Consider the following 14,894-nt stretch of genomic DNA (forward strand, 5'->3'; position numbering starts at 1 on the left):
TAACAGGGCACAAGGTCGAAGCTTACTGTATTCTATTTCTCCAGATATTCTTCTATTGATCTGAGGAAAAAGACTTCAGAAGCTCAGAAAACTAATCACTTTTGTTGTCATTCAAGCAATCCTCCCATTTAGAATTGCTTTACTTCTGAGCAGCCTCATCACTAGTCTTAAAAACCTCCCCTTTATAAAACATTTTAGCAAAAGTTCTCCATCTATGATCATTTCATTCCGTGTTATCAATAATTTTGGTTATAACTCTTTACATTTCCAGTCTTATGTATATAGAAAACCAGGCAACTTAGCTTGTGAAAAATGCCAGCTCTACAGGAGTTTAGCAGTGCTGCCAGTCCATTTACCCCGGTTTGAAGTGTTTCCCCGAACCATCAATCTTCACTGCTTATTTTGCCAAACCGGGGCAAATGGTATGGGCAGCACTTTTAAGACTTATAGGGCTAGATTCTATACATGGTGCCACAAAATTGGCACTGATAAAGCGCTATTCTGTAAGCCATGCTTAAAAGTTAGGCACAGTTTATAGAATAGTGCTTATGCCCGGGAATCATGCCTAACTTTAGACGTGGCCATTTGCAACCACTGAAACGTGGTGCAAATGTATGAGCCCACAATAGGTGCATTTCCCTGTTATTCTACAACAATGTGTGTTAATTTTAGGAACGCCCCCGTTATGCCTGTGACCCTCCCATTTCTGCACCCCATTTTTAAGATCACATGTAAATGTTTTGCACTGACACTGCACCTAAATTTACACGCATCAATGATAATTAAATCTAATTAGTGCCAAAAATTGCTTGTTAAAAAGCCAATTATTGGTGCTAATTATTGCACAAGCAATTTTTGGCTATTTTTATATAATTAGGGGGATAATCCTACATTTAGTAGCATAATGAAAATTGCACTATGGTTGCAATTTTATAAGTGTGTGCCTCCTTTTAGGCGTTCCAATGCTTATTCTAGAAACAGCAACTAGGCACCCAGACACTGTTAAATTTTAGCATAATCCGGCATCAGCGTGCCTTACATTTAAGCGCCCACAGTTACACCAGCCATAGATCTGGTGTAACTGTGGATGCCCAAATGTGGCAAGTAATTCACAACATTCTGCAAGTTACACATGTACCTGGGAGTCCCGTTCCTGTCCCGCCCGTGCCACACCCACATATATTGCTCCCCTTGCAATTGTGCACTATAGCACTTACACATGCCCTTACAGAATAGTGCTTATGGTACTTATGTTTATTAAGGTATTTAATATACTGCCTTTTCAGGACAGAATCAAAGTGGTGTACAACACTAAGAGGAAAAAAATGGAAAGGAACTACATAACAAAATAGGACAGGGGAAAGAGGAGAAAAAATAGACAAAGATCAAGAAAATGTTGCTGAGTGCACAAGCATGTGTTAGGCCAAGATACATAATCAATCAAAAGAGGGTAAAAGAGTACACCAAAAGGTCAGTATAAAAAGAAGCACACGTTGATCTCCAGAAAAAGGACAATGAATTGTTCTTTATTGAGAAGACCTGACACGGGCCACGTCTCAGCGACCAAGTACCTGCATCAGGGGTCACTGGAATTGCAGAACTCTTAAATGATAGCAATAAGAGGTCTTCCGTATAGTCAACACAGTAAACATAGTCCCACTTCTAGACAAGACAAAACTCTACAGTGAGTAATATCTCACTATTAGGCATGAAGATGAAAAGAGTGTGTAGTATCCTTTGCTCCACCAACGCCATGTCAGTGAAAACCCGCCAAAACAATTGTCAAGATACGCCTGCAAGAGTGAAAAAAAAAAGACCAGGGAAAATTAACTAAAGGGGGTCATTAAATGCTACTGAGAATAAATGAGCCTTCAGCAGGATACATAAGCGAGGGTACGACAACTCCAATCTCAAGTCTGTGGGGAGGGAGTTCTACAGCGAAGGGGGCGAGACAAAAAAAGGCAGAATGTTGGGTAGGGTCTAGTGTTGCACAAAAAACTGAAGGGACAGACAGACGAGAGTAACAAGCGGACTGAGAGACCCTAGAAGGGCAGTAGGGGGTAATCATGTTAGACGGGAGAGCCTACTTGAAGAGCCTTGAAGGTAATAGTTACAATTTTATGGGTGATTCAAGATGAAATAGGCAACCAGTGATGCTGTTTTAGGAGGGGAGAGACAAGATCATATCATCTGGTGTGAGAGAGGATGTGTACAGCAGTATTCTGGACAGTGTGTAGTTTCTTAAGAGCAATAGTTGGGAGACCTGCATAGACAACGTTACAATAATCTAATCTGGATGCGACCAAGGGTAGCATATGTGCCATGCTGCTCTGCAGGAGAAAGGCAAGAATGAGAGTTAAAGGAAGAATGGGGAAGTGAGATGTTCATGAGAAGGAGTGCTAGAGCTACAGAAAATGTCAGAAACTCCAGCAAAATACAAAAAAATATGGAGAATATGGATAGAGAAGAGAGTAGAAAGCAAAAAGAGAGAAAAGGCAACAAAAAAGTCTAAGGAAAAGGAGCGAAACAGTCAAGCAGAATGAATACTGAAATAAGAAGCAGGAAGGAGAAATAAATTAACGGAGAACTCAAGTTGCAAATGAAAAAGATTCAACATTCAAAATAATTGAATACAGCTAACATAAAACAAAACTAAGTATTGCTGTCATGTATAAAATTGATTAAAGCCTGAAAGGACATGGAGTACAGTACACAAGACTGTGTATTAATGCTTGAAAGAGGTCCTTACACACCAAATCGCTTCATGTGATGAGAAAAATATCTAACAGGATTGTTTAGCAGGTGTATTTGTGACATACAGTCTAAAGGGAGCAATGTATTTTAATCTTGCATGGCATGCAAAATATCCATATTTCCTCATTATCTTACTTTATCTCAGACTGTTTCTGATGACTTACCAATAGGCTGGGTTGATTAGGATAGTCACGAAAATATCTTTGAACAAAGTGCTGTCCAAGGAGCTGGAAAACCATTTGTCTTTCTCTGGGATCTTGAAGTCTGTTTCTCAGCTTAGCAGCCAAAGCTACTTCAAGTTTATCTAATACCTATAAAAGAAAAAAAAAGTCAGTGAAGGATCTTTAGCACTTTACTCTCATGGCATCAAATAAGGAAAGCTGAACCTACAAGATTTTAACCAAGACCTGATGGATTACAAGCACTGTCTGGCTGAATGAGTTTCCTCTGAAGAAGCCTTTGTAGCGAAACAAGGATCCTTGTCAGAAAATGTGCATTTGGATGATCATTTATTGGGAAACCAATTTAATATTTGAGATGGGAGCCGACAGTGAACCTTTTATAGTTGTGAGCTGAAGAATTCCAGCTGCATACTCCCTTTCATCCATCAAGATTTAATTTATTTATTTATTTGTTGCATTTGTATCCCACCTTTTTGCAGGCTCAAAGTGGCTTACAATACATCATGAGTAGTGGAAGAATGTTAGTAAATAAACATTTAGTATTGCATGTTCTTGGTCAGCATGATGATAAAAGAAAAGTAGTAGTATACAAGCAGATTTTAGGAAACAGTTCTGAAATTAAATAGGCAAGTTGTGCATATTCACTTGGGTTGATCTTTTTGGTATGCTCTTTCAAAGAGATGGGTCTTCAGTAGTATGCGGATGTTCATTATTTCGTATATCGATTTCAAGTTGCGCGGCAGTGCGTTCCATAACTGTGTGCTCAAGTAGGTGAAGTTTGACGCATGCATTAGTTTGTATTTCATTCCTTTGCAACTGGGGAAGTGCAGATCAAGGAATGTGCGGGATGATCTTTTGGCATTCCTAGGTGGTAGGTCTATTAGGTCAGGCATGTAAGCTGGTGCGTCTCCATGGATAATTTTGTGAACTAGTGAACATATTTTGAACGTGATGCGTTCCTTAAGTGGGAGCCAGTGTAATTTTTCAGCTGCTTACTCCCTTTCATCCCTCAAGATAAGTATTCTGGCTTTATTGGCTGTTCTCCTGATTTCCATAATATTTTAATATTGTGCACATTTATGATTAGAGATCTTTTTTTGTTATTCCTTCAGGACAGTTCTTTTCAATTTTTTGTAATTTGAATTGATGTTTATGCTGCTTAATCACAGAGTATTTTGGCTTCATTTAAGTCTTTTTCTTCATGTCTTGTGAAATTTCTGCTTTTTTAAATCCTTTATAGATAGCTTAAAACTTATAATAATTAATGATTTTTTATGGGAGACTATATTCGATGATTGTGCTGTGGTCCTATATATTTTGGGAATTTTTATGCTTTTTTTTGCATTTACCCAATAGTGAACTCATGATCATTTAGGCTGTACCTCTCCAATTCATTGAGCAACAGTCTTTTTTTTGAATATATATATTTTTAATATATTGCATCTTATTGTACTCCTTCCCCTTTTTGTTGATTGTATTAAATTCCCATAATACTGTACACATAAAGGCTCAGATTCTATATATGGTGACTAAAGTTGAACATGCCAATTTGGCATGGCCAAATTGCACGCAACTTAATTAACAAGCCAATCGGCGCCGATAATTGGTCAATAACAAGCAATTATTGTCACTAATTAAAAATTACACATGCAACTTTCTAAGCGTATTCTATAAAGTGGTGTGCATATATTCTAATGAATGGATCTCAAAAGGGGTCATAGCCATGGGAGGGGAATGGGTGGGTCATGGGCATTCCTAAAAATTACATGCACTGTTACAGAATATGCCTGATCCATGCCTAAGTTAGGTGTGGGTATTTACACCAGATTTTAGTTAGTGTACATGGTCAGGTCTAACTTTTAGTCACGGGGATGGGTGCTACACATATTTATTTATTTATTTTATTTATTACATTTGTACCCCGCGCCTTCCCACACATAGTAGGCTCGATGCGGCTTACATTGTAAAAAGTAAATAGAATTACAAAGTCTAGAGGAGATTACTGCAAATAGTGATAAAACATAATAATAATGGTGTTGAAGGATATGTAAGTAGAACATGGAGGTAAACAAGGATAGGGTATGTAAAATAAAATGAAGATGGGGATGGAATGCTTAGGACGGAATGGACAGGGAAAAATATGGGATCAGTAGATGGAGAAGGAGAAGGAGGTTAAGATGGGTCATTAGGGTAAGCTTTTCTTGAAGAGATGGGTCTTCAACACTTTCCTGACGGGTAAATGGCCAATTGATTGCTCGTATGGATTCTTGTAGAGCGTTCCAGAGCTGGCTGCCCAGGAAGGAAAATTTGATGCATAGGAGGATCTGTATTTGATACCTTTGCAGTTGGGCAGGTGTAGATTAAGGTAAGTACGAGAAGAACTCAATCTATTTCTATTTGGAGGTCAATAAGGCTCATCATCATAGGTAGGGGCTTCTCTATATATTATCTTATGGATCATTGTGTAGATTTTGAAACTAATTCTTTCGCTGATGGGGAGCCAATGTAACTCTTTCGAAGCGGGTTGTGCTATCAAATTTTGACCTGCCAAAGATAAGTCTGGCTGCAGTTGTTTTGGGTAGTCTGAAGTTTCTCAAGAGTAGGTCTTAATCTAAAAAAACACTGTTGCAGTAGTCAGCATATGTAAGTACTGTGGATTGCACTAGGTTCCGGAAGGTGTTCAAAGGAAGATAAGATTTCACTCGTTTCAGGATCCACATCATGTTAAACATTTTTTTTGTGATAGATTTGGCATGGTTTCTGAATGATAAATGGTTATCAATCGTTACTCCAAGGATTTTAGGTTATCAGATATGGGGAGTGTAATGTCTGGGGTGATGAGAGTAGTTGGGAGGAGAGGAGAATATTGAGAAGAAAGGACTAGGCACTGTGTTTTCTCTTTAATTAATTTAATCTTGAAAGCGTTAGCCCAAGAGGTTAGGGTGGTCATGCCTGTATTTATTTTATCGGAGATTTCAGATAGATTGGATTTAAAGGGGATAAATATGGTGACGTCGTCTGCGTAGATGAAGGGGTTAAGGCCATGTTTGGATATGTTGACCAATTATTAGCGTAGATGTGGTGCCAAAAATTGTCATTATTAATCCTTCCTCTAGTAAGAATCGTATTGGGGTCATGTGGTCTGGTTTGGCCCTTTTTGTGCCATTGTAGGGTTAGGAAAGCTTTGTAATGGTCAGACCAGGGTATCAGAGACCAATCGATATCGGATATAACGAAGTTTTGGTCCATGGAAAATTTGTAAGAAATAACATCTAGCTAGTGACCCTTAATGTGAGTGGGTCGTGATGGAGGTAGTATGAGGTCGCATAGGTCGAAAAGATCCCTACAATCTTGGGTATGGGCAGATTTGGAGTCCTCTAAATGTAGGTTTAGGTCTCCTAGTAAGATTACGTTAGAGTTATTAATGCACGAGTTGGAGATGAAGTCCGTGAAGGTAGAGTTGTTGTGGTTCCAGTAGCAAGGGGGTCTGTAAAATAAGATACAGGTTAGGTGTAGGGCTGTGGAGTTTTATTGAGACAATTTCAAGTATTCTATAAACCAATCCTAACTTTAGGCAAGGTTTATAGAATAGTGCTAAGTGTGGGGGGGGGGGGGGGGGGGATTGGTGATGATTTTTTTCAGCACCATATATATAATCTGGTCCAAAATGGTCCAGAATTAAGGCTGGCCCATGACTTAGTGGCAGTGCTGCCATAACAAATACTCAGGTTCAGTTTCCAAGGTCTCCTTGTGTGGAGAGGAGAAAGAGCCCCCATCGTTGAGCATCAGTAGCACTTAGAACCAGATTTTATAAAGTTATGTGACCAAATTTCTGACTTGCATGCTACTTGGGCATGCAAGTTATTGCATAGTGCCCATTGTGCACCTAATGTAATTGTTAAATTAGGTGCCAATTGGCCTTAAGTACCAATAATAGCAATTGGTAATCTTATCCTTCTCCTACAATTTGACTTGTCCAGCGCTTTTGACATGGTTGATCATGCCATCCTAACTAAACTTCTGGACAAACTAGGTATTGGTGGTTATATCATTAACTGGATAAAGAGCTTCATTACTACAAGATCTTACCAAGTCAAAGGATCTGCAAACATATCATCCCCATGGTCATCTGAGTGTGGAGTACCACAGGGATCGCCGCTTTCCCCGATACTCTTTAACCTCATGATGATTCCCCTGGCCAGGTCACTAGCACTTAAGTAGCATTAACTGGTGCTAATTAGCATTAATTTGTAGTTATGTGCATGGCTGCACTTAGGGGTTATTCTATAAACTTAATGCCTAAATGCCATAGTGCAGAATTGCAAAGAGGACATGTGCAAGGGTGGATCAGGGGTGTGTCTTGCAGTTATAGAATACTATCACTTATGAATGCAACTGCCTACTTTAGGCTTAACCATTTACACCAGCCTTTGATATGGCGTAAGTGCTCACGCTTAAAGTTAGGCGCACACAAGCCGACTTATACTCTATTCTATAATGGCAATTTCATGTGCACTTGCTGTTATAGAATTGGCACTTAACAACTCATATTTTTCACCCCTAATTTTTTGTGCAGTTTCTTGAATCTACCCCATAGTAACCGGAATTAGGGCCTGCAAATTCAGGATGCTGGAAGCAGCCCTGGGCTGTCCACGGGCCGGGCCGAGGACTTTCACAGTAATGCTTGAGGTAATTAGACTGGGAGAGGGACAGAATATGGAAGAAAAGAGAGCCATAAAAAACAAGTAATCGCCAGACCTCAGCCCTGGTTTGGAGTGAGCTGAACTCCTTTCTCCACCTAAAAAAAAGGCCTGGTATAAAGCACAGATGCAAGAAGATTTCTAGTCATGAGATTGAAACATTCATATATCACATAGGTGGCTGCCTTATATCCAAATATTCAGTGCCAGTACTAGGTACAACCTAGAACTACAGACCCATGTATAAACACCATGGGAAATGTTTGAATTCAACACTATGAGGTGTTTAAATATGAGGGGGAGTACAGTTGGCCATTCATTCAAAAAGAGCACCCAAAAACAATCTAACTGATCATAAATGTGGCTCGCTGACTCTTTTCCTCCAATATACACTCTCCCCCACCATATGTTTACGTTTATTAAAAGTTTTGAGATACCACCTTTTCTGTAAAAACAGGACAAAGCAGTTTACAATAAAATTAATACGTTAATTAGGAAAAGAATGCTAATTATTGATAGGACAGAACGCAGTCACATCCAATGTACCATTCTCAAACAAACAAAGAAAGAGAGAGAGAGAGAGAGAGAGAGAGAGAGAGAGAGAGAGAAAAGCACACGCACACACATAGCATCATTCCTCTGCTCCATCTCAACGAACAACCAAACCCGTACCCCCAAACGCCAATTGAAAAAAATGGAGCTTCAATAGGGTTTTGAATTTTGGAAACGAAAGCTGTGAACGGACTATTCGGGGTAAGTCATTCCATAGTTTTAGGGCAACAAAAAAGAAGGTAGAACCTTGGGTAGACTCGTAATGAGCTTTTTTTTTTTCGCTGAGGGAAGAACTAAATGGTGAGCATCGAATGAACGGAAAGTCCGATTTGGCGTGTAAGGGATTCACAGAGGAGAGATATAGAGGGATTCCTACATGAAGCACTTTATGAGTCAAGCAAAGGACTTTAAACCAAATACAGTAATTAACAGGAAGTCAATGTAACCTGAGGAAAACCACAGGGGAGATATGATCTCCTTTTTGGGCATTGCAGAGGAAACGAACAGCTATATTTTGAAGGGTCTGTAAACTGCAAAGAAGATATTTAGGTATACCACAATAAACTACGTTTCAGTAATCCAAATGAGAAATAAGAAATGTATGCAGAGAAGTCCAGAAAATTGTGAATGGACCAGAGGCATCTGGTAACCCAAGAAACCTGTTCTTCAAATGTCAGCCAGGAATCGAATATCACTCCCAGATAACAGAAGAAGTCAACAGTAGTGATTGGTAGATCAAACAGTAGAGGAGTGAATAAAGGTTTAAAGTGAGATCCTGTAATCCAGCAAGCTGTTGTTTTAGAGGGAGTAAGAATCAGTTTCTAGGTAGAAAGCCAAATGGACACCTAGTGAAGACAAGATTGTAGAGAACTGATATCAGGAGAAACTGGTGAGGTAGGAAAGATGAGGAGAATATCATCAGCATAGATTAAAAAAAAAACCTGGATATGCGAATTTTGAAGCAAAGTAGCCAAAGGACTTACGAAAATATTAAACAGAAGTGGGAATACTTGTGCATCACCATATATCTACTCTAGGGGGGGCAAAGGGTGTCCCATCCCAAATGTGAAAAGTTACAAGTACCACTCTAATTAGTGAGATTGAAGGTTAGCAAATGAAAGTTTTCTTGCAGTATATTCAGTATATAAATTTGTCATGGTGGAGAAGAGACTGAGTCCCAAGGAAGGGCTGCTGGTTATTGACAAGTAATGCTTCCTTGTGCATGTAAAAATGGATTTATATATAATAAATGACATATCATATTTTAAACTCAATTATTTCAAGCACTTAACCAACACTAAACCACAAACACATCTATGGAACAATTCAACACCAGATCCTCCAAAATATTCTAAAACCAAACCATGTCTGGTGTTATGACAAACTAAAATTAAATTAAAGTGTTGATGTTTGTCACCTCAGTAAGGCCAACAATCCCTCAACTGCAAAACACTATGCACAAGACTCAGAACCTTACTGTACCATAAATATTACACTGGGCAGACCCTAATACACCAATATACCACCCATACGGACAACATCACAGACCGTCAACAATATGAAACAAGGGATCATATCACAATTCTCAAGTACAGCCACAAAACATCCTTTTAGGGTAGATAGTATTCACAATTAGCTCCTTTTATTAACAACCAGATAGAGATAAGAGTTTTCAAATTTCAATTTTGGCATAGTATAAGTCATAACAAACAAAATATAAGAAAACCAATGGACAGCATTAGGGGCTTATAATAAGCCCATTTAGTTATGTTTAAACAAAAGAGATCTGCATGAAACAAAATATTTATTTTTTTATTTTGACTTATAATATAAAACCTACCTCAGAGTCAGCACCTCTCCTGAAATCCAACGTGCAGCGTGCCACAATTTAGGTCTGGGAACACTAGTATTCAAGCTCAGACAGACACACTGGGTGGATAGTATTCACAATGAGCTCCTTTTATTAACGACCAGATAGAGATAGATAAGATTTTTCACATTTCAATTTTGGCAAAGTATACTGTAAGTCATCACAAACAAAATATAAGAAAATCAATGGACTGCATTAGGGGCTTATAGCTATAGTCCATTTAGTTATGTTTAAACAAAAGAATCTCTTTTGTTTAAACATAACTAAATGGGCTGAGATCTGCATGAAACAAAATATTTTTTATTTTGACTTAAGTAGAGGAGTGTGGTAGCCGTGTTAGTCCACTCTTAAGGTTATCAATAGAAATCAAACAAAATAAAACATGGAAAAGAAAATAAGATGATACCTTTTTTATGTATTAAGTTATTTTGACTTAAAACCTGCCCCAGAGTCAGCACCTACCTCTCCTGAAATCCAACGTGCGTGCCACAATTTCCTTTTTTATGAATTTGAGTAGGTCTACCGTCGTGGACCCCCATCTACTCTGGGAAGGAACACCTCAGACAGCCACTCTTAGCCAGTCTTCCCTACTTGGTGACTGGTCCCGCCCGCGTGTTCCCGCCTTTGTGGAACAGGAAGTTGCATCAATGACGGGAGCCCTCGTAGGGAAGACTGACTGGCAGAAGCGCTGAAGCAGATGACGAGAATACAGTGCTAATGGAATTGACGATCGCGATTCGCTACAGTACCGCTACTGGTAGCGATTAAGGCGGGAGCGCTCAGCAGGACTCGATCATGCCAGCAGCCCAGCCCTGAAGGCTGAAGTGACTGTGACATTGCGCGGGCGAGGGAAAGAGGAGAAACCGTGGGGCGCAGGCAGCGCTGCAAAGAAGAGAGAGGACTGGTCTGGAAGAGGAGGAGAATAAAGACGGAGAATGAGAAACGCTGATCCTGCTGCTGTTTGTTGAGAACTTGTGGCAGCCTCTTATACCGGGCGCCTATGCATGTAAAATGAGTTTATCTTGTTAGGCAGACTGGATGGACACTGTGCAGGTCTATATCTGCCATCATTTACTATGTTTGGCATCTCTGTATTAATTATGTGTATTCACTCAAAATGCACCTGAGCAGCCGGATTGGCTGAATCATTAAATGAGAACCTTCTCTTTGACTTGAAGTAGAGGAGTAGCCTAATGGTTAGCTCAGCAGCCTAAAATCCACAGGAACTGGGTTAAATTGGCACTACAGCTCCTTGTGACTCCATTGCCCCAAGTACAAAATAAGCACCTGTATATAATATGTAAACCACTTTGATTGTAGCCACAAAAAGGCAGTACATCAAATCCTTTTCTTCCCCTCTTTTGTCCAGAGCACCAATCGCTTTATCTAGCAATGATCTTGGCTCTTACAGTGAAGATTTTGTTTGAAAATAATGAAGATCACTAGTCTGGTCAGTTACACAATTAACATTTCGTCTAGCCACAACTATAATTTGTTGAGAGCATTGTGCTGGTGGAAGGTTCATCATTGGTATTAACAAATGATCCTGTCTTGTTGCTGGGGAATCCCGATCCACAGACTGTGCCCAGGTTCTGAACAATGTGATTCTTGCTCTTGCCATTAGAAAGTGATGCCTAAAACAACAGATCTCTGTCTAGAATACCTCCCTGCTAGGATGCTATAAAAAAAAAGTGCTGTTTCTTTGGACTTCACTTGAGGTGTCAGACTTGCATCCGAATTCAGCAATTATTCTCTGTGGTTGTAAGTACAGTAGCTACGTTACAAATATGTTGATGCCATCAAGTGGAGAAATTCTAAACTGCAATTGTATCAGTCATCTATATACCACATTACTACCCATACAGCATAAGCAGGCCATTATTTAGTTAGTTAGTTAGTTATTGATTTGGACTTATTTACCGCCTTTTTTAAGGAATTCACTCAAGGCGGTATACAATAATTAAAAACAATATGTACACTATTAACAATATCACTGTTCTGTGATATGTTCTCTTTATGTTAGCTGGATTGAATAATAAAATCTAAGACATATATATATATTTTTTTTTTTTAATTTTTTTTATTTGTTACATTTGTATCCCACTTTTTCCCACCTATTTGTAGGCTCAATGTGGCTTACATAGTATCGGAGAGGCGTTTGCTGACTCTGGTGTGAACAAATACAAAGTGATGTTGTGGTAAGATAAAGTTCATGTGGCATAGCCACATTAGGGAATCGCACAGCGGAAGAATTATGTTATGTCCATTCCATAGTTTAGTTTTGTTGTGTTGCAGAGATCAGGCATTTAAGTTGGATTGGTAGGGTATGCCTTTTTAAACAGGTTAGTTTTTAGGGTTTTCCGGAAGTTTAGGTGGTCGTATGTGATTTTCAAGGCTTTTGGTAATGCGTTCCACAGTTGTGTGCTTATGTAGGAAAAACTGGATGTGTATTTAAGTCCTTTGCAGCTTGGGTAGTGCAGATTCAGATATGTTCGTGTTGATTCGGGTGTGTTTCTAGTTGGTAGGTCGATCAAGTCTGTCATGTATCCCGGGGCTTCACCGTAGATAATTTTGTGAACCAGGGTGCAGATTTTGAAAGCAATGCGTTCTTTGATTGGGAGCCAGTGTAGTTTTTCGTGGAGGGGTTTTGCACTTTCGTATCGCTTTTTTCCAAATATAAGCCTAGGTGCCGTGTTTTCAGCGGTCTGAAGTTTTTTTTTAAAGGTTTGTTCTTTGCATCCCGCATAGATTCCATTGCAGTAGTCGACGTGGCTTTGTACCATTCATTGCATCAGGTTGCAAAATGTTCCCCTCGGGAAGAATTGTTTCACACATTTGAGTTTCCACATGGAGTGGAACATTTTCTTTGTTGTGGATTTCACTTGGCTCTCTAGTGTTAAGTTGCGGGCCATTGTAACGCTGAGGATTTTCAGGCTGTCTGAGATGGGGAGGGTGTAATCTGGGGTGTTGATACTTGTGGGAGGAAAGGTTGAGATCAGAACTGATGGGAGGGATGGTACTTAATGAGAGGGGCTTGGTAGGAGAGTTTGGAACTTGTGATTGGGGGTGGGGGATGTAATCAGGTGGTGGAGGCTTTGGAACTTGCAATCAGGACTTCTGACTGGAGATTGAGAGGACTTGGAACCTGTGATCAGAGGGGTTTCAGAACTTCTGATCAGGGGTTGGGGGATCAGGAGAACTGATTGCTACCAGTGGGAGGTGGTGCTTTAATATTGTGTTTTTAGCCACTAGCGTCAGGCAGGTTTCCTGGAGTCTTGCAGTGTTTGTCTGTCCCTCACTATTGAAAATGTGATAGTGAAACAGCCCTTTCCCCCCCCCCCCCACACACACACAAGGGCTGTTGGTGAAGGACTCCCACCCAGCTTAGAAAGAACATTGCCCAGGAATGCGTGGCACAACCGCAGGTATCTATACTGAAGAAAGTTTACGTATGCGCACCACAATTACATGCCCGGGCTGATAACCCACACTATTGGCCCAGGCATATAATGCAGTATCTATGCATTAACAGTTGGTCCTGTGCAGTAAATGCAGGGCAGATATAGGGCACACCCTGCATTTACTGCATAGGTTTTCCATTTATAGCACATTAATTTTTGCTGTTAACGTGCAAATCCTACTATACTTTAGTAAATGAGCTCCTACGTTTTGCATCAGCCAGATGATGGTTTAATTATCTTGCTAGAAGTTAAAACCATCTTTAAAGGAAGATTTAAGCACTATTTATTTACCTTATGCCATGGTTTCCCAGGTAATAATGTTTCCTTTAGACTGGAATCTAACCAAGACATATTGAAAAATTGCTGGCTTCCATGTGACCCTTTGTGATGACATCTTGATGATACTCTAGGATTATCCATTTAGTCTTAAAAGTCCTTGGGATCTGCACTGTATAATAATTTTAGATACTGAGGAAGCAACAAGAAATTCATCAATCATATAAAGTGTAAGCACAGCATATTTATTATTAATTTGTCAAGATTTAAAATAGCTATTAATGTACTAACATGTTAATATGCTGAACTATATTAGCATCAGCTGTTAATGCATGTAAATGTGATTTTTATGCTAATTAATGGCTAATGTTGATGGAAAGTAAATAGGCATGTCACCAAAGACAGTAAAACACACTGGTTAATGTGGTAATGCACACTCAATATGAAACCCAAATGATTATTCTTTTATCATTTGGTTTCTTCCATGAGATGTAGTTAAGTTTTTGCATTTGTTATATTTTGTGCATTTTAACACATCCTCTATTTCACTGTTCTAACAGTGCATACTTTTGCACTCATTACCTCAATAGCATAGATGTTTTGTTAACGCACAAGTTAATTTACAAACATAATAGCTCTATTAGTGCACATTAACTGCTTGTGATTACCATTAACATGCTGAATGCTTGCATTAACATTAAAATGTGCTATTGCACTAGTCACTTTGCTACTAGCATTGCTGTTCTTTTCATGGGGCATATTGAGGCAAACATTTCCCTTCTCTTACACCCTAATTTTCTTTCTTTAATACCACACTTTCTTAGGGAATAAGGAGTAGAAACCGTTTATTATGGTCATAAGCCAAATGCTTTGTATCTTCCACTTTATTATTCTACTTTTATCACTTTTTTCTGTCTTCAGTCTCTTCACTCTTTCCCTATGCCCACATCAAATTAAAAGATCGCATAGCAAGCCCTTCAGGAAGCAGTAGATTTAGAGACAAGCAGGAGGAGATGCTTGGGGGGGGGGGGGTGGGAAAGAAAGAAAGAAAAGGAATTACATTGAAAAATCGAATCTAAATGATTTTGTGAGTAGTTTT

The 14,894-nt window shown here is 39.3% G+C and overlaps 1 protein-coding gene across 1 annotated transcript in view; it reads right to left on the minus strand.

Annotated features, from left to right (window-relative positions):
• The window catches only part of LOC115482380, a 133,677-nt gene that overhangs the window by 117,029 nt on the left and 1,754 nt on the right, over nucleotides 1-14,894 (minus strand). The window contains exon 2 of the mRNA XM_030222127.1: nucleotides 2,919-3,065. Within this exon, the coding sequence (XP_030077987.1) occupies nucleotides 2,919-3,065 (147 nt within the window). The remainder of the gene's footprint in view (nucleotides 1-2,918; nucleotides 3,066-14,894) is intronic.

Source organism: Microcaecilia unicolor, chromosome 13 (assembly GCF_901765095.1).
Source record: "Microcaecilia unicolor chromosome 13, aMicUni1.1, whole genome shotgun sequence".
Lineage (NCBI taxonomy): Eukaryota > Metazoa > Chordata > Amphibia > Gymnophiona > Siphonopidae > Microcaecilia > Microcaecilia unicolor.